Source organism: Pinus tabuliformis, chromosome 6 (assembly GCF_031772625.1).
Source record: "Pinus tabuliformis cultivar Carrire ecotype Pingquan chromosome 6, CPIR1, whole genome shotgun sequence".
NCBI classification, from domain to species: domain Eukaryota; kingdom Viridiplantae; phylum Streptophyta; class Pinopsida; order Pinales; family Pinaceae; genus Pinus; species Pinus tabuliformis.
The window spans coordinates 833,029,522-833,057,179 of record NC_142292.1 but is presented as its reverse complement, the minus strand read 5'-3'; the positions used below and the strand labels follow the sequence as shown (position 1 = coordinate 833,057,179).

General features: G+C 38.6%; 1 protein-coding gene across 3 annotated transcripts in view; it reads right to left on the bottom strand.

The window, feature by feature from the left end:
* Window positions 1-27,658, bottom strand: part of LOC149261424 (peroxisomal acyl-coenzyme A oxidase 1-like) — a 243,884-nt gene that overhangs the window by 77,286 nt on the left and 138,940 nt on the right. For 2 of the 3 annotated variants that reach the window (XM_089422240.1, XM_089422236.1), the window contains exons 9-10: window positions 24,318-24,449; window positions 671-788 (exon numbers count right to left, since the gene is read on the bottom strand). In XM_089422240.1, the coding sequence (XP_089278366.1) occupies window positions 671-788; window positions 24,318-24,449 (250 nt within the window). The remainder of the gene's footprint in view (window positions 1-670; window positions 789-24,317; window positions 24,450-27,658) is intronic. The other variant, XM_089422243.1, reaches the window with a different exon arrangement.

The window sequence follows — 27,658 nt, the reverse complement described above, 5'->3', positions numbered from 1 at the left end:
GCAACAATTGGCTCTACTACTGCAAGTTCACCGACATGCTCCTTGTTGTGATGTTGAATCCATCCTTGTGGGGCTCAAAGCTCATATGACGACCTCTTCAGCGTTCATGGACTGGGAATTCCCGGTTCCTCTGTTGTCCATATGATGTAACGATCTTGCAGTATATTGTACTTATTTGTTCTTTGAAGAAATATATGAAGCATTAAAAAAACGGAACTTTACTTGATGTCCCCAAGTCCACAGGGATAGGTAATCCGAAGATAAATGTTCCCCACAAGAGGTGATGGTTCCTCGTGCGGCATTGATCATTTGTTTACAATATTGACAAATTAAAATGCTCCTCAAGCTTAATCTCAGCATGCTGCAGGCAATGTTGTAGACATAGCAATCAAGTGGTGAAAAAACACACTTTAAACAAAAATACTATTTTCTTTTTAAACAAAAAATTTGGTGCCCAACTATGGATGACACCTAATTACATATGAAACAATTCCAAAGGTGACAACTTTCATGTCTAATAAATGTGAAAGTTCTGGAATAACCAAGCTTACAAAAAATTTTGAACATGTGAAACTACTTTGAAGACGACAACTTTCATGCCCACAATAAATGTGAAAGTTTCAGAATAACCAAGCTTATGAAAATTTTTGAACATGTGAAAAAAAAATACCTTTAGAAACAGTGCAGTTATTCTCCAACAGATATTCCAATTTGCCCAAATATGCTGCAGTGCCCACAGGCCTCTTTGATCTTAGTTGTTGGACTGTCTTCATCAAGAATCTTGCTACCTGCAACAGATACCAAAGTTCTTAGTTGGGAAGCTGCAGAGAAGAACTAATCTCAGGAGAAAAAATATTTACTTTAAGTAACTGCATAACTGTGATATCAGTCATGGCATAGTTGTAGCTGCCATATTCAGAGTCAAACATTTCACCTAACTGCACTAGCAAAGCAGGCTTGCTGAAAAATAACCTCATGCAAATGCATAAGTATAATCAATATTTATTTTGCATGTTATTAACCATCTATGTCAGCTACTCTCACTAACAGAAGAGAAGCAATTACAAAATAGAATGCTTGACCAAGTAACAGCACATGTCCAAACAGGGTCTGTGTCCTCTATCTTACATGTCGGAAACAGATACATGAGGGCACGTGTCATATTCACAGGACACATGCCAAACACATGTTGGGCATGCGCCCTCACCGTCGCCTATAAATGAGGGCCATAGAAACATGTATCCCTTTATTTTGAGCTCATTTCGTTCAACAATTTGCAGGTGTGAAATGTTTGGAGTGCACATGTTGTTTATTCTGCAGTGTTAGAAGGGATTCGACGTGTTGGGCAAGTGAATTTTAGTTTCTACATTCTAAAAAGATTTGAATCTTTGTCTATATTTCGTTTTTGTATGGGCAATTCACTAATTTTTGTGTCCTACTCCTCTTAACAATGCCACTGAATTCATATTTGCTTGAGCAACAAAATGGCCAATATAACTTGTGGTTCTAGTAATAGGTATTCTAGAGACGATGGAGAAATTTCAAACAGGATTCACCATCTCACATTTCGTTGAAGTTGAACTAGTAACAATAGACATTCTTTCCATTATGTTTGTAGCTATGTAGGGCAGAGGATGAGCCACTCCAGCAGTACAATCTACTTTTTCTTACACAGAGGATGAGCCACTCCTGCACCACACGTAGCTTTTTCAAAGAGGCGGCCACAGGAACAAGTCGGGACTCGGTCAGAGAGAACATCGAACAAAGAGATGTACACGGACAAGCAAGAGTAATAGGGTTTGGACTAGACAACAGAGACAGGATTGACAGACTCAAGACTACATAAAGAGCTAAGTTCAGATTAGAAAAGATGCATATCTAACTGGCTCAGAATGGCAGAGGTGTTTTTAGCCAACCTCGCATTGATACCTGTTACCCACCACATGTGGGTAGTGTATATAGGAGAAAAAAAATCTTCTAGATGGTCCTCAGTCGGCTCCCAGCAACCCCTTGCAGCCACCAGATAACTCGATGTGCCCTCACCGTTGCCTGTAAATGAGGGCCACAGAAACATGTATCCCTTTATTTTGAGCTCATTTCGTTCAACAATTTGCAGGTGTGAAATGTTTTGGAGTGCAGATGTTTGTTATTCTGCAATGTTAGAAGGGATTCAGCGTGTTGGGCAAGTGAATTTTGGTTTCTACATTCTAAAAAGATTTGAATCTTTGTCTATATTTCATTTTTGTATGGGCAATTCACTAATTTTTGTGTTCTACTCCTCTTAAGAATTCCACTGAAGTCATATTTGCTTGAGCAACAAAATGGCCAATGTAACTTGTGGTTCTAGTAACTGGTATTCTAGAGACGATGGAGAAATTTCAAACAGGATTCACCATCTCACATTTCGTTAAAGTTGAACTAGTAACAATAGACATTATTTCCATGTTGTTTGCCGTTATGTAGGGCAGAGGATGAGCCACTCCAGCAGTACAATCTACTTTTTCTTACACAAAGGATGAGCCACTCGTGCACCACACGTAGCTTTTTCAAAGAGGAGGCCACAGGAACAAGTCGGGACTGGGTCAGGGAGAACATCAAACAAAGAGATGTACACAGACAAGCAAGAGTAATAGGGTTTGGACTAGACAACAGAGACAGGACTGACACACTCAAGACTGCATAAAGAGCTAAGCTCAAATTAGAAAAGATGCATATCTAACTGGCTCAGAATGGCAAAGGTGTTTTCAGCCAACCTCGCATTGATACCTGTTACCCACCACATGAGGGTAGTGTATATAGGAGAAAAAAAAATCTTCTCGATGGTCCTCAGTGGGCACCCAGCAACCCCTTGCAGCCACCAGATAACTCGATGTGCCATTATCTCCACCACCTGAGACAGCCATGTGGTCCCTCGCCCACTTTTCATCATCGTATCTTTGAAGGTGGGCCTCCTAACCCCAAAGGTATGGATTTTCATTGGTATAGTTAAGCAATTTTTCTTACTTGTCATGAGCACTTTTGGGCATGGACTGGTGGGGGGAATCAGCACAAAGAGTGGGCTAGGTCTGTACTCTTATCTCCATTGCCTGATTTTTTGGTTAGCCTTGTATCCTAGTCCCGTGGGATCTCCTTTACTGACCATTAGCTTTAGGGTTCGCACTACATTGGAAATCCCAAATTTAGTTGTGTGGTCCCACTTACACCACATACATCACCCCCTTCCACTCATTTTGGCCCTATTCATCTTTTTTCCCATCTGGGTCCACATGTGTTCACTAGGACTACATAGGGTTAGCCTCCCCCTTCCCTTGTCTGCACCTTGGGTTGGGCCTGAAACGATGCCTCAAAGATTGATGCAACTAAAAAGAAAAGAAAAAACATAACTTGGCCACTCTCAACAGGAAATATACCACAAAATGCAAAAGATGGCCAGAACATACAAATTTAGCACGTGAGAAAAAGCCAAACATGAGCTCTACCCCTTATCCATGGCCATCACCCTCGTTCCTATGGGCCCTAAATGAACCCCACCTCCATCATTAAGAAACCCATGATTGTCCCAACCACTGATGGGCGATGAGCCGCCCCACTTTAAGGGGGTATCCACTGCTATATACTACACATCATGCTCTCATCCCCTACAGCGTCAAGCATTTATGAAGAAAAATCAATCAAAGGCAAAAGGCATATGAAGAAGGGTGGAATAATAAAGGTCAGAGTAACTCATGTACCACGATTTGCTCCCTCCTACACTCATATACCCAGGTGTGGGCTTCCCTTATTATAGCTACCATTGTACCATAACATGTGGTCTGAATGATTCCCCTGATCCCCACTTCGTTCCATTACTTTATCATTTGCCATCTACTGCTTGATGGATGTACCACGAACATGTCACCCCTTTATAAAATGAAACCACCTAATAGGATCCTTGGTTATGGAAGGGCATCCCACCATGAAGTGCCCCATTGATTCCATGACTATTCTACTTGATTATTCTATTGATTTGTTGTATTGGAGAACAAGGGGAGGCATTGGATTTTATGCAAGATTGCAAGTGGGTCTCCATTAGGGGCTTGGTCACCCTATACGAGGTCCTAGCCATCTAGAAGGCCACATTGGCACTTGTAGGGTGAGCATTGAGAGCCATGGGCCTCCACCATAGTAGAGAGTACTTCATAGATCCTCAGTACCACTCATTCATTGCTTGTGTTCCACCTTTTGGACGAGGATGATGCACCTAACTCACCATGCCCAAGCGGCTCCACACATACACCACACACTTGGCATAGGATCTGGGTTCCAGATGAGGGTGTATGTCATTATCTAAGTCGTTACTGATGGTTTACAGGCACATTCAATCCACTTGGGGACCCATGAGGATCTCCTTGTGCCCTCCACACCCACTTGGGGGCTCCACAGGGATTTTCTTGGATAAAAAGGGACCAACCCCTTGTCCACGATGTTTGAGGTCCATTCTCACATCAAGGAACACTCTACACTTCATTACGCCTCCTCATAGCCCCAACGACTCACTTTATTGATCATTCGACCCTCTTGAGAGGCTTATTATTGTGTTATTGAGCTATCTTGGTGGGCTAGCAACCAAGGGATATTAATATTGCGCATTATTTTATTATTTGGGTCTCAATTAGGCCAAATTAGGCAAATTGAACTCCTTAGTGATTGTATAAAAAGAAGTGCGATGATTCATTTTGATCATCATCACTTGGATTGGATTAGTATCTCTTGAGAGATTTTCGCACTTGTTGGGTGGACTTTTTGGAGCTTTCTTGATGCACTATGATGTTTAGATTTTCGCTATTTTCTTTGGAGCTTCTTTCTAATGCAAAGTTGATGAATGGTTATACGCTATCTCTCATGTAAGTCGAATTTTGATGCTATTCTTGTTATTTTACTAGTTTACTGCATGTTATTGTTATCATTATTCATGTCTGGGTTAAAGTAAATATGAAATTCTTCTAGGAACCTTGAATAAGTGATTTAAAGCATATGTGGTACTTGAAGAGAGTGGGTGAATGTTCCTAGAGGCACCTAATAGGCTTTATGCCTCAAAGCTTCATCTCTTTGGCAAATTTGAAGTATAAAACCCTATTGACCTAGTTGTTGCCCTTGGAGAAACTAGCAAAGATCAATTAGGGCTCCTTAGCTCATGAAAAATCTTGATCTATGTGTATCTTGACTCCATTAAGCCCAAGCAATAAGGCACTAATCCTCGTATCCTTTCGTGGTCAAATTTACCAATGTGGAAAAAGTCGAAGTCGGGATTAATTCGGCAAGGGTCCAAAAGTTGAAAAACTCGGCAAAGTCGGGAGTTTTTCGAAAAAGTCGGCAAAAAGTCGGCAAAATTAAAAAAATACAAAAATATTCATTTTTAAAAAAATCCGGACTTTTTCAATAAAATCCGACTTTTTCAATAAAATCCCGATTTTTTCAATAAAATCCCGATTTTTTCAAAGAAAAAAAAATCATTAAAGAAACTACCACGATTTTTTGGAAAAAGTCTCGATTTAATCCCGACTTTTTCGATTTAATCCCGATTTTTTCGTTTCTTAAAAAGTCGGCAAAAAATCGGCCGATTTAATCCTTTTCTTGAAAAAATCGCGTTTTGGGGAATAAATCCCGATTTTATCGGGACTTTTTCCACACTGAAATTTACCTCTCTTTTCTCTACTTTTCCGATTTCTAGGCCTAACCCGAGAAGGTCACCTAGGGCATCACACAAAATCGTTTGTAGCCATCCAAAACCCTTGAAAATTGGTCCACTCTTGCGTTGTAGTTTTCTCAAGAGGTCCTCCAAATTTCCAGCAATTCTGATGGTGGAATCTCGAGATATAGCAAGCTCTAGCCACAAGACCATTTCTTGCCCTAGGTTGATTTTGGGTTAGTGACCTCATTAGGATCATTGCATCCAAATCTCAAAAGAAAATTTGTCCTTTGATCCTCTCTTCCCTAATTAGGTCAAGCCCCTCCTTGATTGATCAACTCCATACCCTTGACCTAATTTTGGGTCCACTTGGTCCCGCAACTTTACAACTCCAACTCTGCAAAGATCACATAAAGACCAAGTTTCGATAAAGATTCCTAGGCCTAGGAATCATCTTTACGACATACATCCCCAAACCCTAGCCTCGAAAATCCTCTTACCCCTTCATAGAGAGCCTATCACCTTGCTTTCCAAGCAAGAAAGCCACACAATTGAGTCTCTCTCTTACAAATAGGCTTTGGGAAACAATTTTTATCCTCTCATTAACACATCCATTATTTTCATTCCTCTTATATCGGGTCTCCTCCCATCAGTGAAAATTTGTAAAGAGTAGGGAGCCTTAGTTGACGTGACTGTGGGCTATCACTCCATTGTTTTCCTTGACCTAGTAGTTGCCATATAGGATCCCTTCCTAGGACCCCTGATAGTTTGAGCAGTAACATTTTGGTGTTGTTGTCGAGGACACGAGACGTGTGTCTTGTTTCCCTTATAACATCATTAACGTATCATTCTTGGTGACTCCATTGGCAGAACGAAGCCCTAGTTCTTCATTGAACTTCAAAGTTAATGCTAGTAGGGTTAAGCAAAAATCTATCAAGGCATTTATTTAATTCACCCTGGAGACTCCATTTTAATCCTAATATGCAAAATCATGAAAGAAGGATGTCAAAGAGAGATTAATCTTACTCTCACATTTGCAAAACTCAATGATCAAAATCTTTAATAACTACAAAAGAATGTGGAGAAATATGTTGAGTTTTATGAAGATTTATTGGAGAGCATGGTTAAGGAATTCATGCTCAGGTTTCATGGGTCAACACAAAAACAACTCTACATAATGACGTGTACCTATGAGAAGGATCCTAGTCATCTCTTTGACTTTGTTGGCCTAACCCGTGCTTTCAGTATTCTGATTGACCTAATCAATGAAAAATATTATAATCAGTCAGAAGGCCCCACACAATCTAATCAATTGGATGACCAAGGTGGCATTAAAGAAAGTTCAAGTGCGAGGGACCATCATGAAGGTAAGGAACATACGGAAGAAGGGGATCCATCTAAAGAAGATCATGATAGCCATAATGCCATAGAGGACGTTCAAGATGCACACCTAAGGATTAAGAATGTGTATGACATGAGCGAGAGCCCCATTGAAGATCATAAGGATGAACACAATCAAATGGGGGCTTACTTTCAAGAAAAGGAGTTTGAGGATATGAGTAGTGTAGCTTACTGTGAAGATGACATTTCTCTTTTCTTGTGCATTAATGAGGGAAAATGAGATTTGGGCATCCATCACTTTGATAGTGATCCTATTTATGACACTGTCACAAAAAATGATGTTGAAATTGATTCTCCTTTTCTCCAGGACATTACTCATAATGATAGCCCTACTCACACCATCGAAAGGGAGGATTGTGGTTTTCCCTCACCTGAAGAAGATCTATTGGAAATGGCAGAGCCCGTTTATGACACCGATGATGACACTGACAAAGGCCTTGTTTTCCCATACCTTCTCCAAAATCCCGATGGCATAGCTACATTATCAACGAACCATCACCTTGCCCGTTCTCAAATTAGCATCATCATTGATGATCCTTTTTCCCCTCCGAGGTATGATGTTGAGGAAGAACCATCCATTAGTTGTATCCCTCCTCCCCCCTCATACCCTCAGGATTATGAATATGATCATCATGAACAAACTGCTTGTTGTGCCTCCCCTTCTCATCGCTCTCCCTTTCCTCCCAGTCATGACCCTATGGTGGTCATAAAGCATGACATTAATGATGGGGACCACAATGGGGATAATATGCTTGAGTTTGCTATCCATTGGAGGTTTATGAGCTTATATGTTAATATCTCTATATTTTGGTTGGAAGAAAGGATCGTGTGGAATAGATTCCATTCCTTGGCTCCCTCGTTCCCCATGATACTCCATGGGAGCTCACTTCATTTTCCTGCCTCCCGCCCTTGTGACCTTCCATGTTATCATTCCTACCCCTACCTTTGGATCTATTCCATGAGTGAGCAAAAGGGCAGTTGCTTCCATATTGACTGGATGATATGCTGGTTACATTGGGTTCATGATTACACTTAGTATTAGGGTGATGTAACAAGAATGTTAGGGTAGGATGCATTGCATGCTCATTTTTTTCATCATAACTAACATCATATGATATTACCATGCTAGATAGATGCATTTAGATTAAGAATGCATTTAAAATTTTATTTAAAATGTATTTACTAGTTGACTTTTAATCGACTAATACCAAGCATGGGTGATCATAAGACACCACAAAAGCATGTTGCCCTATGTGCTTGGTCTTTGATATGTGCAGGTAATAGGTTTGTGGTACCAAGAGATTGTTGGTGTTCTGATGACCTCCCATTCAAGTAGATCCATGAACCTCTCTGACAGCTCCTATCCCAGTTGGAGCTAGATGTTACCCACTACTTGTGGGTTGTGTATATAGGAGAAATTTCTTTTCTCCTAGATGGTCCTCATCGGCAGCCAACAACCCCTTACAGCCTCTAGATAGCTCTATGTGTCATTATCTCTACCACCTGAGCCAGCCATGTGGTCCCACACCCACCTGTCATGAGCGTATGTTTGAAAGTGGGCCTCCTGACCCCAAAGGTATGGCTTTTCATTGGTATAGTTAAGTAATTTTCCTTATTTGTCATGGGCACTTTTGGGCATGGACAGGTGGGGGGATTCGGCGGAAAGAGTGGGCTAGGTCTGTATTCTTATCTCCATTGCCTGATTTTGTGGTTAGCCTTGTATCCTAGTCCTGTGGGACCTCCTTTATTGGTCATTAGCTTTAAGCTTGGCACTACATGGGAAATCCCAATTTTGGTTGCATGGTCCCACTTCCCCACCACATATATCACCCCCTTCCACTCATTTTGGCCCTATTCATCTTTTTCCCATCCGGGTCCACATGTGTCCACTAGGTCCACATAGGGTTAGCCTCCCCCTTCCCTTATCAACACCTTGGGTTAAGCTTGAAACGATGCCTCGGAGGTTGATGCAGCTAGAAAGAAAAGAAAAAGCATAATTTGGCCACTCTCAACTGGAAATGTACCACAAAATGCAAAAGATGGCGGGACATGCAAATTTAGCACGTGGGCAAAAGCCAAACATCTAAAGAAATTTCAACCTCCACTCCAGTTATCAGCTTTCCTTATCACTCCATGCATTTAGTTTTAAATCCAAGCATGATAAAAATTCTAAAATCTGGAAATTACAATATTTTCTGAAAACATAAATTTAAACATTTCACAACTGCTGAAATTGCGGAAATAAAACACAGCAAGATTATGATAGCCACACACAGAAAATAACACAGTGATTTTTTGTCAACATGACCCTGGAAACACCCCCTACAACTCTTGGGGAAAACCAGTTTGAGAGCTCTTCTTTATTTCTGAAGATGCTTTTACAGAGAAACTGAAATACACAATAAAATTCCAGCGACCACAAATTACAACTTATCTCGATTTTCGTGCTTGAACTCCACCTCAAAAATCGTGCCAATCAGCAAACAGTGAAAACAAAAAAATTTACAGCAATAAAACAGCATTAAATGATGTACGACCTCCCTCGAAAAATGTTCCTAGAACTTATTGTACGAACTGTCCGGCCAAGGTTGCGAGGGAGAGGCTCCCCCTCCCCTCAATCCCGCTCCTGAATCGCACTCCCGAAATCGCTCCCACATGGGAGCGAATTTTGAGAGCGAATACAGGAGCGAAATTTTCACTCCCTAGCCTTTTTTGCAATTTTTTTTGTAGTAGCATTCCAAATGCAATTTCTTTTCAAAGAAATAAATAAATTTTTAGTGGGGTAGCCTAATTATCAAGCCTATGCCCCTAGTATTGATACGTGATTTCAGCAGTATAGCTGCCTCCAAATTTGTGCCCTTGTTGTTGTCCCTCTTTCTCGATATCTGTGCCTTTCTCCTGCTATACAGTTTTGCCTTGGGATGCGCGCCAATAAATGTTACTACCCAAATTTGTTGAAATGTCTTCTTGTTGCTCCCCTTCACTTCCTCACCACTCAGAAATTTTTTCCTTGCTCTCTCTTCTCTTTCTCTCAAATGCACATGAAAGAATGAATTGATCTTTTTCTCTTCTCTTCTCCTTTTACTCTCTAAATGACCTCTTGGGTTACCCTAAGATCCAATGGTTGAAATTCATTTAGATCTAGGGATGACAATAAATGTGCATTTAATTCTCACTTTCTATTTTTTAACTCACCCACTTAAATAAAGACCCACTTAGCTTTTTATTTCCATAGTCACTTTTTCACTTTCTAATTTTTCATTGACTTTAATAAAGTCACCTGTAAATTAGAATGTAACTTTACCACTTATAAAATCACTTTTAAATTAGAATGTAACTTTACCACTTATAAAGTCACTTTTAAATTAAATTGACTTTACCACTTATAAAGTCACTTTAGGAGAAAAGTACAAATAACGTTGGACACTTTTCCCTAGGCCAAAGATCAAAGCCTTTGGGAACCACTTGTCCTCTTCTACCCAAATTTTAACACTCCCTCTTACCGAGGAAAGCGTTCCTCACCACTCCCATCTTGTCTCTAAAGTAGACATGCTTGCCCAGTGGTAAGGCTTTGGTGAAAACGTCCGCTACCCGCTCATTTGTGGAAATGTACTCAAGCTTGACAGCTTCCTTTTGGACATAGTCTCTAATGAAGTGATACTTGATCTCAATATGCTTTGACCTGTTATGAAAAACTAGATTCTCCGTGAGTTTTATGCAACTTTGATTATCACAGTGAATTACTGAAGGTCTCAATCCCTGACCAAATAGACTAAACAACATCTTGCGAATCCATGTGGCCTCGAAACTAGCCAAACTAGCAACCATATACTCTGCCTCAACTAAGCTCAAGGCAACTGATTGTTGTTTCTGACTGATCCACGACACAATTGTCGAACCCAACCCAAAACAGCACCCGGAAGTACTCTTCCTATCTAAAGCACAACCTATCCAATCTGAATCCGTGTACGCTGCGCCATTCTCACCCTATCTATAACCCAGACCAAGATCCACAGTCCCATACAAGTAACGAAGAATGTGTTTTGCAGCCACCCAGTGCACTCTCCTGGGCTCACACATGAACTGACTCATAGTGTTAAATGCAAAACATATATTTGGTCGAGTGTTGAACAAATACATCAAACAACCAATCAGTTGTATGTATAAAGTAGGATCCACCAACTCGGAATCAAAAGCATGAAGCTTCTTCCAGTTAGTGATCATAGGTGTAGACATGGATTTGCGGTCCTCCATGTAAAATCTGCTAAGAATATCCACAATGTACTTCCCTTGTCCCGGGAAGAAATGCCCCTCCTCCTGCCACACCTCCAATCCCAGAAAATAATGCATCAAGACAATATCCTTCATCTCAAACTCTAAAGCAAGATCTCTCTTGCAGCCCTCAGTGAGTCTCTCTGCACCAGTGATGATCAAGTTATCAACATACAACACCAGAATGAGAGGCTCCTCACCCACCACAATGAAGTATAGGTTCGTATCAACCTCACTCTTTGTGAAACCCAACCACTACAAGTATGTCTCAATCCCCGAGTACCAAGCTCTAGGAGCTTGCTTCAAACCATAAAGTGCCTTTTTCAATCAGATTGCATGGGACTCCTTCCCATGCACCTCAAAGCCCTGTGGCTGCTCAATATAAACCTCCTCCTGAATGAATCCATTCAGAAATGCGGTCTTCACATCCATCTAAAGGATCTTCCAACCCATCTCTGCTACAATCGATATAATGGAGCCAATAGATGTATACCAAGCTACAGGAGCGAAGGTCTCTTCATAGTCAACTCCCTCTACCTATGAGAACCCTCTCGCCACAAATCGAGCCTTGAACTTCTCGATGCTGCCATCTACAACATGCTTTATCTTGTAAAGCCATCTGGATGTAACCACTGATTTACCTTTAGGCCTCGGCACTACCTCCCAAACATCGTTCTTCATAATAGAAGAATACTCCTCCATCATGGCCTCTCCGCAGAAATGACTATTTTTCTGAAAACACAAATTTAGAGATTTCACAACCGCTGAAATTGCAAAAATAAAACACAGCAAAATTATGACAGCCACACACATAAAATAACACAGTCATTTTTGGTCAATGTGACCCTAGAAAAACCCACTACAACTCTTGGGAAAAACCAGTTTGAGAGCTCTTCTTTATTTCTGCAAATGCTTTTACAGAGAAACTGAAATACACAGTAAAAATTCCAGCAACCACAAATTACAACTTATCTCGATTTCTGTGCTTGAACTCCACCTCGAAAATCATGCTAATCAGCGAACAGACAAAACATAATCTTTACAGCATTAAATGTTGTACGGTCTGCCTCAAAAAATGTGCCCAAAACTTGTTGTCATGACTGTATAGACCATACGAATTTCGGCAGTACAGTTGCCTCAAAATTCGTGCCCTTGCTACTGTCCCTCTTCCTCGATTTATGTGGTCCATCTTCCTCGATTTATGTGTTTTGCCTTGGGATGCGTGCCAATAAACGCTGCTGCCTAGATTTGTTGAAATGTCTTCTTGCTGCTCTCCTTCACTTCCTCACTACTCATAAATTTTCTCCTTGCTCTCTCTTCTCTTTCTCTCAAATGCTCATGAAAGAAGGAATTGATCTTTTTCTCTTCTCTTCTCCTTCTACTCTCTAAATGACCTCTTGGGTTACCCTAAGATCTAATGGTTGAGATTCATTTAGATCTAGGGATGAGAATAAATGTGCATTTAATTCTCACTTTCTATTTTTTAACTCACCCACTTAAATAAAGACCCACTTAGCCTTTTATTTCCATAGTCACTTTTTCACTTTCTAATTCTTCATTGACTTTAATAAAATCACCTTTAAATTAGAATGTAACTTTACCACTTATAAAGTCACTTTTAAATTAGAATGTAACTTTACCACTTATAAAGTCACTTTTAAATTAAATTGACTTTACCACTTATAAAGTCACTTTAGGAGAAAAGTACAAATAAATTTGGACACTTTTCCCTAGGCCAAAGATCAAAGCCTTAGGGAACTACTTGTCCTCTGCTACCCAAATTTTAACACTCTACCCCTTATCCATGGCCATCACCCTCGTTCTTATGGGCCCTAAATGAGCCCCCCCTTCATCGTTAAGGAACCAATGATTGTCCCAACCCTTTCTCAATGAGCCGCCCCTTATTCACTACTATATACTACACATTATACTCTCATCCCCTACAGCCCCGAGCAGTTATGAAGAAAAACTAATCAAAGGCAAAAGCCATATGAAGAAGGGTGGAAAAATAAAGGTCGAGGTAACTCATGTACCACGATTTGCTCCCTCCTACACTCATATACCCAGGTGTGGGCTTCCCTTATTATAGCTAACCTTGTACCATAACATGTGGTCTGGATGATTCCCCTAATCCCCACTCCATTCCATTACTTTATCATTTGCCACCTACCGCTTAAGGGATGTACCATGGAGATGCCACCCCCTTTAAAAGATGAAACCACCTAATAGGATCCTTAGTTAACCCCCTTATTGAGCTTCGAGACACCTTGTACATGCCAAAACCTGTTATGGAAGCGCATGCCACCATGAAGTGCCTCATTGATTCCATGACTTGTACGCTATTTTACTTGATTATTCTAATGATTTGTTGTATTGAAGGGCAAGTGGATGCATTGGATCTTATGCAGGATTGCAAGTGGCTCTCCATTTGGGGTTTGGTCTCCCTAAAAGGGGTCCTAGCCATCCAAAGGGCTAGATCGGCACTTGTAGGGTGAGCATTGAGAGCCATGGGCATCCACCATAGCAAAGAGTACTTTATGGATCCCCAGTACCACTCATTGATTGCTCGTGTTCCACCTTTTGGACGAAAATCATGCACCTAGTTCACCATGTCTAACCAGCTCCACACATGCACCACACACTTGGCGTAAGATATGGGGTCCAGATGAGGGCTTATGTCATTATCTGAGCGCTTACAGATGGTTTATAGCCACTTTCGATCCACTTGGAGACCCATGAGGATGTCCTTGTGCCCTCCACACCCACTTGGGGGCACCATAGGGATTTGCTTGGATAACAAGGGGCCAACCCCTTGTCCACTATGTTTGAGGTCCATTCTCACATCATGGCACACTCTAGACTTCATTAGGCCTCCTCAAAGGCCCAACGAATCACTTTATTGATCATTTGACCCTCTCTTGAGAGGCTAATTATTATGTTATTGAGCTATCTTGGTGGGCTTCTAACGAAGCGATGTTAATATTGCACATTATTTTATTATTTGGGGCTAAATTAGGCCAAATTAGGCAAATTGAACTCCTTAGTGATTGTATAAATAAAAGTGAGATGATTCATTTTGACCATCATCACTTGGATTGGATTAGTATCTCTTGAGAGATTTTCGCACTTTTTGTTGAGTGAACTTTTTGGAGCTTTCTTGATGCACTATGATGTTTGGATTTTCTCTATTGTCTTTAGAACTTCATTCTAATGCAAAGTTGATGAATGGATATACTCTCTCTCATGTAAGTTGAATTTTGATGATATTCTTGTTATTTTACTAGTTTATTGCATGCTATTGTTATCATTATTCATGTATGGGTTAAAGTAAATACGAAATTCTTATGGGAACCTTGAATAAGTGATTTCATGTTTGTGTTGTACTTGAAAAGAGTGGGTGAATGTTCCTAGAGGCACTTAATAGATTTTAAGCCTCGAAACTTCATCTCTTTGGCAAATTTGAAGTATAAATCCCTATTGACCTAGTTGCTTTCCTTGGAGAGGCTAGCAAAGACCAATTAGGGCTCCTTAGCTCACGAATAATTTTGATCTGTGTATCTCGACTCCATTAAGCCCAAGCAATAAGGCATTGATCCTCGTATCCCGGAAAAATTTACCTCTCTTTTCTCTAATTTTCTTATTTCTAGGCCTTACCCTAGAAGGTCACCTAGGGCATCACACGAAATCATTTGTAGCCATCCAAAACCCTTGAAAATTGGTCCACTACTGTGTTGTAGTTTGCTCAAAAGGTCCTCCGAATTTCAAGCAATTCTGGTGGTGGAATCTCGAGTTATAACAAGTCGTAGCCACAAGACCATTTCTTGCCCGACGTTGATTTTGGGTTAGTGGCCTCATTAGGATCATTGCATCCAAATCTCAAAAGAAAATTTGTCCTTTGATCCTCTTCTCTTCCCTAATTTGGTCAAGCCCCTCCTTGGTTGATCAACTCCATACCCTTGACCTAATTTTGGGTCAACTTGGTCCTGTATGGTCCTGCAACTTTACAACTCCAGTGCCACAAAGAACACATTAAGACCAAGTCTCCATAAGGATTTCTTGCCCAAGAATCATCATTATAAGATACATTCCCAAACCCTAGCCTCGAGAATCCTCTTAGCCCTTCATAGAGAGCCTATCACCTTGCTTTCCAAGCAAGAAAGCCACACAATTGAGTCTCTCTTATGATTAGTCCCCTACTTGACCCCTCCTCATGTGGTCCCCTTTTCTATTAATTAGACTCCTAGTACTTTTAATGTTTTAGTACCATGCACTTTTTCCTCGTAAAGTCAGTTTTAGAATATAAAAGTCACTTTAATAATATAAAGTGTACTTCGTACTTTTTCACATAAACTGGCTTTTAAAACACATGTAACACATTGACACATCCAGTATTGTTATTCCTCTTATACCAAATCTCCTCCCATCGGTGAAAGATTGTAAAGAGTAGGGAGCCTTAATTGAGGTGATAGTGGACTATCACTTCATTGTTTCCCTTGACCTAGTAGTTGCCATATAGGATCCCTTCCTAGGACCACTGCTAGTTTGTGTGGTAACAATACCACTATTAGACTACACTAAAATTAAAAGATAAACATGAGTTCAATTTCATTAAAACGGTACATATATATACAATGTTTATCTTCCAAGTTAAGTGTATAACATATATCCTTGACGAATTAGGTGTCTAACATAAACCATGTCAAGTCACAAGTGCATAGACATAGGTGCACCATTGTTATATACCTAGGGGGGGATAATATGGGGTACCAAGGGAGGTACCCAAAGCAATAATGTAATAATGGGATGGGCCATAGTAATAAATAAGGTGGTTAACCCATATATGTAAGGGACCACAAGTAGTTAATAATAATGTAATGGGCCCATGGTATTAGTTGATGGTATGAGGGAACCATGGTAATGACCCATGGTATTGTATGTATAAAGCCTATATAGAGGCTAGAGACTCCACATGGAGAGAGTCAAGGAATATTGTATGAAAAGGCATATGGCTTGTGGAGTGCTCTCCTTCCTTAAAGAGTGAATGTATGGTGTTACCCTACCTTAAGGGTTTGATTAATAAAGAAGCATTTCTATCTATTTCTATCTTGTTATTCTTGGGTTATTTTCTATTCTCATATATTTTCGGATCAAATCTATAACAAGTGGTATCAGAGCTATATTTTCATATCAGATCTACAAAAAGTGGTATCAAAGCACTTTCTTGGGCACAAAAGTGGAAATTTTTTTTAATTTTTTGCAGGATTTCGGGGGCGGCGAGTTTGCAGATCAGATCTGTATGTTTTGGTGAAAAATCTGCAAAATCTAATTGCAGATCTGTATTCTTTGTGAAAAATAGCTGATTTCAAAAAAAAAATCGATTGAATTGGAGTCCAGATGAAGGAGATATCGCTGATCTAAAAATCAGTGGGGTTGCAGACAATTTTTCAAGGCAGCGAGTTCGCGGCACAGATCTGGACGTCCTGGTGCACGATCTGAAAAATCTAATTGTAGATCTGGATTCTTTGTGAAAAAATACCGAAATTCAAAAAAAAAATCAGTCAATCGGAGTCCGGATGAGGGAGATATCGCTGATTTAAAATTAGCTCTTTTTTGCAGAAATTTTGGTGACTGCGGGAGAGTTGCAGTGCAGATTTGAAATTTCATTGCCTGGATCAAAATTTCTATCACATGGGTAGATGCAGAATGGTTGTTCAATTTCCAAAAACATGTCATAATAGGGATTCTGAGCAATATTGACTAAACTGTGACAATTCCAAATTTTCGTCAAGTAAGTGAATTTTTCTCAAACCCTCTTCATGGAGATGTTATGTTTTACAGGAAAAGATAATGGTCCTACTATCGAAGAATACATAAAAACACACAAGTTATTATGGACAAATCATTGGAGAATTTTTGCAGTGTGTAATTTTGAAGATGAGGCAGCCACATGGTGGGGATTACTTAACCAAAAGAAGTGTTCCAACCTGTCCGATGAAAAATTTGAAAAATTACTTTTAGACAGATGGTCTCATGCCAGAAAACAAGATAAGGAGAAACATGTGGGGCTATTTCCTACTGGTATATCCTTATTGCAGGTTCATGGATTGATAAAAAAAAAAGATCATTGTTTCTATAAATCCTAGTTGCAAGCATAATTTTATCAATGTTAATTTGGTAAAAAAATTGCAAGTTCCAGAAAAACACATTGAAAACACACAAGTGGATGATGAGGATGTTCAATCGTATAAGGATTTGAAGATTTCTATGGATAAGTATATGTTGCATGGTGATTTTTATGCTTCAGATATGGATAACATGGATGTTGTTTTGGGATACCCATGGATGGAATCAGGGGGTACTATCAATATTAATGTACAGAAGAAATTCCTGAAGCTCTGGTATAAAAAGAAGAAAATTACATTACAGGATATTTCCATTAATAAACAGGTAGAGTGCAAGGAGGCTGAAGTAGAAGATGTTCCAGGGTCTGACATATTAGATGATGAGCCAGTGATGATAGACAATCAAACACAAACAGAGGCGGAAGCAGAAAAGGTTACAGGTACTGATACATCAGATGAGGGCTCAGTGATTGAAGTCATATTGGAAAACAAGACACCACAACAGGCACCACAGCAGGGTGAATTAAAGAAAAAGACACCGTAGGTTAAAACTTCAACATATCATCACCCACATCACCCTGCAAGAAAACAACCAACAAGATGGCAACCAATTAGCCATAAGGATAACAACCCCGTATGACGGATAGCGAGGAGCGAAGATCCACCTACTACACATCAACACAGAAGAGCTGCCACGGTCAACTTCCATCTCAAGCGAGCGAGGCACCAGCGAGATCGAGGGTTCACCTTTCTCTTGGATGGCTAGATGCACGTGCATGGTACCAGTGGACTACTCTTTTGAGTAGATCTTATTATTTGTGTTCTTCCCATGTCTCGGGGACGAAACATGCTAAGGGGGGTGGAGTGTTATATACCTAGGGGGGGATAATATGGGGTACCAAGGGAGGTACCCAAGGTAATAATGTAATAATGGGATGGGCCATAGTAATAAATAAGGTGGTTAACCCATATCATGTAAAGGACCACAAGTAGTTAATAATAATGTAATGGGCCCATGGTATTAGTTGATGGTATGAGGGAACCATGGTAATGACCCATGGTATTGTATGTATGAGGCCTATATAGAGGCTAGAGACTCCACATGGAGAGAGTCAAGGAATATTGTATGAACAGGCATATGGCTTGTGGAGTGTTCTCCTTCCTTAAGGAGTGAATGTATGGTGTTACCCTACCTTAAGGGTTTGATTAATAAAGAAGCATTTCTATCTATTTCTATCTTGTTATTCTTGGGTTATTTTCTATTCTCATATATTTTCCGATCAGATCTATAACAATTGGTATCAGAGCTATATTTTCATATCAGATCTACAACAACCATGCAGAGACATGAAGTCAAAGATAGCGGATATATTACCATATATATATATATATATATATATATATATATTATAACTTCCAATTATTTATAATTATAACTTATATGTACATAACTTATTTATTTATAATTGTAAGTTACATATACTAATACATAAATTTTAATATAATTATGAAGTTAAGTTATGAATGTTAATAATTTGATTTTTAGATTTATAAAATTATATAATATATAATTAACACTAAAATTAATTAATTTTTCTATTACTTCATAAAAATTATTATATAATAAAAAAGCATAAATTTTAAAAATAAATAGTATGTAGGCCAAGGAGGCTAATTCGCACTCCTAAGTTGTGTATAAAACAAGTGAGATGAGCTCATTTGCTCATCATCACTTTGGTTTGGATCTCTTCTCTCATGATAATTTCGCACTTTTTCTTAGTGGATGAATTGGAGTTTTATGGATGAATTTTGATGTGTGGATATTGATTTATCTTCTCTTGGAGCTTCTCTCTTGTCAATTATGAATGGTTGGATATATTTTGTTACATGTAAGTACATGCCTTTTGATGTTATTCATGTTTATCTTTGTCATATATGTTGGACTGGGATTTTTGTTGTTCTAGGGCTAATTGTTGCATGCATTTACTGCCTAAAATTGTGGAATGTGTCTCTATTATAGCATCTCTCAATGTATGGGCCATGTAATATGAGTGAAATCTCATACGGATAATTCTATCAAAGAATTTGAACTTGCTAAGCCATTCCCATCGAAGTATAAAAGCTGCAACGTTGCTTCTCCTTAGCCTAGAAGGCTAGTGAAGTGATCTTGAGGCCTCCTTCACTGACAACCAAGAAATCCTACTCATATTCATTGTAGACTCCATTCTCCCAAAGATTAAGGCATTGATCTACCAATGGTGGTCACTAAAAATCATATTCTTTCACCTCCTTGCAGATCTAGCCAAGTTGGGGTACCTAAGGCATCAAGTTCCTGACAAGCTAGCCCTCCAAAAAATTTGATCCCCTAGGGTCTACTGCACTAGCCTTTCCTCGAGCTCTCCTCCAATTTTGAAGCCATTCTGACAGTGGAGTTGGGAGAAAAGCCAATCCCTAGCTCCAGGATCAAAACTTGCCCTGCCATCCCGAAGGCTAGTACCTCATAGGATCAAAACAACATCTTCAAGTGTAATTCTTTCTTTGATCCTTTCCCCCACCTTGTATAGGGTAAGAATATCATTGGGCACTACATACTTTCTTCATACCCTAGACCGAATCCGCTTAGACCCATATGGTCCCGCTCCTTTAAAAGATCATTCTTTAGGAACCATCCAGAGTACCATTCTAACAAGGATTTTAGGGATTGGGGAACTCCTTCACAAGTCTTATCCCATAAACCTAACCCTCAAATCCTCTCTTCCTTTCCCTAGAATACATAGTACCCTGCTTAGAAGCAAGCAAGTTCCATACTTCAAACTCTCCTGGGAAAGGGTTTATTTGTGTCACTCACATCCATTGACTTATCCTTCATTGGTGACTCTATACATACCAGGTCTCCTCCCATCACTGAAAGTTTGTAAATAGAAGGGAGTCTTAGTTGAGGTGACAGTGGGCTATGTCTTCGTTTGTTGCCCTTGGCCTAGCATTTTCCCTTTAGGGATCCCCCTTAGGTCTCTTGCTAGTTTGAGCAATAACAAATTCCAAGCCTCACTAAAATTTTACTTCCAACATAAGTTGGTTGAAGTAGGCATCGTAGAGATACTCTACTCCTCTATGGACTCCTCACTGTGATACCCAAATCTTTGGGCAATGGCGAGATCTGAGAATTGAAGTGTTCAATTGCAATCTTGTGGTAGATGTGGTTAATAAAATTAACCAAGAGCACTTTCCATCACATTTACTTTACTTGTCTCTTGATGTTTTGAGTTGTTATATTGCAAAGTTTATTTTCAAAAAACATTTCAAAGCAAGTATTGTGATTCTTCAAATTGATAATAAGTGTTTTCATTTCATGCTCTAATTCCATATTGACATCTTGATTTAACATTTAGCATCTTCTATTTTACCTTTTTTTAAAGTAAATTTTCTAATTGTTGAGTTTTGGCAAGATATGTTTTGATTCATAAATTGATTTTATATTTTACAAATATCTTGTGCTAACATCTTTTGTTTGCATTTCAGGGTTATTTTGCTTTCATTATTGAAAGCATTCCATCTTTACTTTGAGCAAATGTATCTTTTATTTTGTTGAGCAAATTCTTTATAAGGCACTGGTTTTATGGTTTCTTCATGTTAATGATTTTCATTGTTATTGCTCATATCATATTTTGCTCATAGATCATTAAAAGTAATTCATTTTCACTATAACCTCATATCACTTTTAGCTTAACTTTTCATTAGGGAAAACCCCCCTTAGCTAACCTAAGAAATAGCTTCGACGGAGAGAGTCAGGAACAGTGTGACAACCCCTTCTCTGAGTTCCCTGCTACCAACCACACCTTGTGGGGTTGAAGGCTTTTCTCACTAACATGTAAGTAGGTGTAGGCGGCAAGAGCAACAATTCCCACACTGGTCTATTGCTTCCAAAGGTGGAAACATAGAGGTAAATGTTTGGAGCATCAAAACTTCAATAAAATGTCATTAAACCATTTTATTAATAGTAGTTGTGCCTCATCCAACAACATCTTGGTTACCCACCTTACTTTTCTCAAAGGATTGATCCTTTTACTTCACGATCAACCAGCTCAACCACCTTTGTCATCACCTGACTGAAAGCCTGAATACGAGTCTCATCCCTTTCAGGTTGTATAACACTACTGATTTTGCTTCCTTTTTCATGTCGATCACATTTTGTGGCACATCCATCACAAACATATGGTTTGTTGTCATACATCGGTCAATTGATCAATTATTTTTTTTCTTGTTTATAGACAATGAATGTGTTAGCAAGGGTTGCTAATCATGGTTTGTTGTTTTCATATATGGATGACCCAACACTTCCTTCAAAAAAAGACTCCCTTCACTGGAGTTGGTGCTTATTCATTATTATGCAATAGTAAATGTAAAATTGAAGAACTGAATTTGTAAGGACAAGTTTCATAGTACTGCGTACTGACCAAGGGGAGCGTTCACCCAAATCCCTGGATGCCAAGAAGTGCACCAGGGATATATCCCCACACAAAAAATGAGATGTTCCCATGCACCCTTTTACCAAAGCATGTTGTTTTGAACCTGTTGGAAACTTAACTGACAGGGGAGGGTGGTTGAATCAGTTGTGTGTATTCATGGACAATTTTTATTTTTCCTTTAAATGTTTATCCAAAGTTATTAATTATCGAACAGTACATCATATGAGCAACAAATACAACATACAACTAGAATTTAACATGTAAATCGCAACATAACAACTTTCATGACAGCATAAAATCAGCACATGTGGACACTAGATATAAGTGGAAACCCATAAAGGGAGAAAACCACCAATTTTTTATTGTTGTGATGCAAAGGAAATCTCTTAATTCCTCTATTACATCAGATTTTTTGTAGACTCCAACCTACAAGAGGATACTACCTAAATTCTTCTGCAAGCTTCAACTTGCAAGGAAACTCCAACTCACACAAATTTTCTGCAAGCTACATCCTACAACCCACAGGAGACTTCCACCTCAACAAACTCCAACCTATTCTTTATCAAGTTACAACTTGAAAGGAGACTGCAATCCCTTGATACATATAAAAACAATTTCTTGGTTTACCTAGTCTTAAGTTCAGCATCCCTCCATCTTTGTTTCTGCCTCTTCTCCTCTTCAAATATGCTTCACATCTGCTTCATATGTGCCAGGTAACTCATGAACAACAAACCTTACACACTCTCTAACCTTACAGCCTTCCAACCTCCCACACTTTTATAACCAAGCTTTGATGGCTATCAGTATTCCATACAAGAATCTGAAATGATAAGTATTGTCTCTTTGCATTCCAAGGGTGTCTCTTCAATTTCAACACTCTTTCAACCTTTGAATAATAAAAACCATAAGATGAATTTGAAATATGCATTAACAGAAGCCAATTTTAATAATTACAACTGCCAACATAAGCAAACACGGCAACACGGTCTATCTGAAAGAGTATTGCATTACAGTCTAGGGTAACGCTGTCTGGATAATAGATGGCCTGCGTTATAACTCAGTCTGCACAGTAAATGACCTGCATTACAATTTCTATCATGTTTGTATCATGCCTTTGCCTTTGCCTTGCATCACAACAATCTCTGCAACATAACAATCTCTGCAAAATTCTGTCATTAGCAACCAATAAGGATATGTAACCAACAAGGCTATGTAACCAATTACACAACATATGCAAGGAACATTAGAGCGCCAAGAAAACCAGGCCATCAATGACACCTTTTGCCATCCTACTTTGCTGCTCCTTAGCCATTACCCTTTGCATCACAACTTCTTCATGCCGTTGCCTTGCATTACAACATGACCAACATCTCTGATAACAAACCAACTCAATAATATATGTAATAACAACATCTCCATCCCAACAAGCATATGGTGACATCAAAGACCTACCTTGTTCCTCCTTTGCCATCAATGACAACAATGCCAACAGAACCCCCCTCCCTAGTAATTACAAGTAACATTAAATTCTTAACATAAATGGACAGAAAAAGAGGAATTAAAGAGAATGTCAACTTTTAAGGATGTTTGAATAGCTCCAACCTCATCAGACTTCATATGGAGAAAGTAAAATTTCATATCCAATTAGAATTACGCAGACTTAACAGTTTTCAGGATTAATCAAATAGCAACATTTCCATTCAATACTATAATGTATATGGTATTGACATTTAATCAAGAGCACCAAGCCCTCTACGTAACGTTATGTTGGTGGTTTTAATTGTGGAATTCCTTTTGTCATGATTTTAGCATAAATACACTCGGGAAAATATGCTTTCTGCTTCTATACTGGAAAAGGCATTCCTATCTTCCAATTTTTCAATATTCTAAATATAATTAGAAATACAAACATGATGGTCTGTATATCATTTATGAATCATAATTTGTGATTATTAATTATTGTGTTACATTGTTACGTATAAGATTATAAAAATTCAATGATTTATCATTTGAGAATTAAGGCTCCTGTGATTTGAATTGTGTTGACCACTTTCTTCCAGATCCATCACAAAATACCTATGTGATTTATCATTTGTTATGCTTCAATGTTTACATATTCAAATTCAAATTTCTTATTATGTTGGGTGGGGTCTCCTATGTTGAAGACCAGGACATTCCCTCAAATTTGGAGGGTGCTTCTACACATCCACTGGATGCATTTTCCCGCTCTCTGGAACCCATTGCTAAATAGATACTCTATAATACTATATCCCATTGCCAAATAGATATTCTATATCTCCTGCCAGTAAATTACATTCAAATGACTACAAATGAAAGTAGCACTCTAGTAAACTCAAATTGAAGGACATGATAGTGGCATCAATAAACCTGTAGAAGCAGAACTGTGTTATCTCCTTCATATGTGCACGCAGGAACATATACAGCAAACAGCTCTGGAAGCCCACTACTGCACAAGTACCCATGTCCACCACAAAGCTTACGACAATCTTCAATGCCATCCTATCCAACCCAACCAAGATATTAGAGGGTTTTACAAGTGAAAGGAACAGATTAAAATAAAGTTTAATTTTGTAGAATGAACAACCAAGGAAAGAAGACAAATCAGCAATACAACTGAAAAAATTAAGTGTAAAAGTTTATAAAAACAAAGGCAAAGTTACAAACTACTATCAAATCCGACATAATACACTTTCAAAAGTACTGTAACACATTTTACATGGCAATGCAGAACTAAATAAAATAGCCTTCTCTAAGCACAATATCTTCAAGCCAAAACATAGAAAGGGACCCACAGAAAATCCTTTTAAACATCATCATTTTTTAAAATGGAACAATGAACAAGAATAAACCACCAGGTTAGATGATTGCATGGAAAATTATCATTTTTCTATAGCAAACTTCAAGATGGAGCCATTGAAGGATTTAAACATTTCTAACCAGATATCTTATAATGCTAGTAGAGAATATCCTTGAAGGAAACATCTGAAGAATTCCTCTGCATTCGAAGTTCAAACATAAGTAGAACCAAGGAGAGGCTGGAGGTAGAAGAAAAGTGATCAGCTAAGGAACGTTATCATAGATTACTAGCAAAGGACTATGGTAAGCCCAAATGATGATGCACAATTAGAGGACTCGACTCTTAGTATTATAATAGATGACCTGATAGCAGAGGGCAGTTCAATTCTTGTTAAACTTGAAAAAAATGGAGTACTAAGAGTTAAAAATTACCAAATATATAAGTCAAAAGTTAAAACTCTAGTCCTTGAGTTTTGAAGATTGCACTAGAATAATAATGTATTACCACAAGATAAGATAGATAATTTATTAATGTGCAACAAACGACCAAAAGATATGTTAATGGGACTGGAAACTACATCAGTGATACAAATCTGTAGGGGTGCCCTATGCTAGCACAAAAGCGTGTACCAAGATAAATCATTAACAAACAAGAAATGCATGAACTAAATATCACATCAAAGAAGAAGAAAGAGAAGAGAGTACAAGAGTTCAACTAGATGCTCATAAGACAACATGAGGAGGTGGAGGACAAGGGGGATGAAGTATCTGCAATTGAATAAAGGACTGAGAAGATCCAATGGAGTATCTAATGATGATGTTTGGAGAGTGCCGAAGGCTCAGAGGACTTGGCTAAGGGGATCCTAGGAGGCATGTTAGGGCTACAAGCAGATCTTCTCCAAAACCCCTTCATGCTCCAACCTGCTGAGTGAAATAAAGGAAAAAGAGAGACAGGTCAACATTTTAAGACCCGTGGGGTGTTTTTTCCAAGGACACTGTCCTGATCATGGGACACGATGAGTATACGTACCAGACATGAGTACAGAACATTTCCTGTGAATCCGTGTCCGACACAATAGATTCATGACAAAGGACCACCTAGGAGTATGTCATATAATTTAGTCAAGACGCTATTGCTGAATTTGGCTAATATTTGGTTCCATTGATTCTTATGTTGACCCTTATAAATCTAAACAACTACCATGAAATGTTCTAGAGGGAACCTAAGGAAGTGAGACTAATGATGTTGAGACTTCTCTAGCTGTACAATAATACCATTCAATTACATAAAGTGCTCCAAGTAAAAGATCATATTCTACCCAAGGGCCTGTTAAGGAAAGAACCAAGTTGGGTGTTTACAATATCCATATATGCCATTTCTAATTGCCTTGTTTATGTCTTGATGAAGGGGAAGAAGATGACTAGTAGCAATCAAGGAATCACTGAAAGAGGGAAGGCACTCAATGGATATATCCTAAGTCACCGCATTCGTGTTCGTGTTAGAGTTCGATGACATTCCAATTCAAATAAAGTTTGACACTTAAATTTTGGTGATAAAGTTCGGCATTAAATTCGACATACTAGAAATTTGAAATATATATATAATAAAATTTTAAAGTTTAAACACTATAGCAAAAATAAAAATAGAACTTGAGCCTTTACTTATATACAATCTCAAAAAAAAACATAACATTAAGTACATAGCAATTGTTGTTCAAAGGAGACAACTATTACAGACTACACTTTAGGGAGGAAACCAAACAAAAAACAAAGAGAGAGACGTAGAATCAACTATCTGTTTTGGACTATCAGCTAAGGCTCTGAGATTGTGAGATTGTACCATGTTTAAGGCTGGTGAACTCATCAAAAGCCAACTCTGAGACTGTACCATGTTTAGGGTGAGAGGAAACCCATCAAAGTTGTGATTATGTATTACTTTTCATTATCTATTGTTTGTACTTTGTACATACTATACCAACAATTTGTAATTTATATTGTAATCCAACAATTGCTTGAAATGAGTTAAAATCAGTTACTGTAGGAAAAATTGATGAACTCCTTCCTTTGAGAGGTTGAGAGATCTTTGAGAGGAGGATAATTCTACACATTCATCCTCCAAAAAAAATTTATCATCCTCCAAAAAGAAAAATTATTATCAACCTGTTTGGTTCGGCTCGGCTGCAGCCCTTAATTAATACAGTCAAATAGTGATATCAATCTTAAAAAGAAATGTTTCGTTTCTGTTTAAAAAAATTAAACATTTCTATTTAAAAATAAAAAATAAAAGAAAAATCGCTTCAGTCGAGTTAAGTACTTGTGTTTTCCTTGATTTATTAAAAAATTCAGCACTGCTTAATTTAATTGACCTGTTGTTGTGGAGTGTGAGGCTGCAAGTTTTGATTTTTGACTTTTTTAATTATCAAATGCCAAAAGAACTCTGACCAAATGTCAAATTTAATCAAATCCAAGGCGATTTTTAAAATTTTATTCGTGTTAGTGATGATGTTCAAGCTCGAATCCGGTTCGTGTTGGAGTTCGCCTAGATGTTCAGCAAACCAAAACGAACAAATCTGGCGTGCCTTTAAGTTCAGCAAACTTCGAACCTGAAAGAATTTGTTCACTGAACACGGTTAGTAAGGATATACCAATAGATTGAAATAGCAAAGAATCTTCATAGAGCCAAAGGGGGAGACGATATGCATTTTAGTGCATAGGGCAAGGTTAGGGTATCTATCCCATCCTACCATTCAATCAATCGTGGTGCAAAACCCTATGAAGAAAAGAAACTAACATAAAAATACTCTCAAGACTGCTATATGTGTTCATAACATGGCCAACACGATAGCCTATGGGGCCATGTATTTGCACCTAGTCATCCATTGTAACATGAGAGCTCGTAGCTACTCAATAGT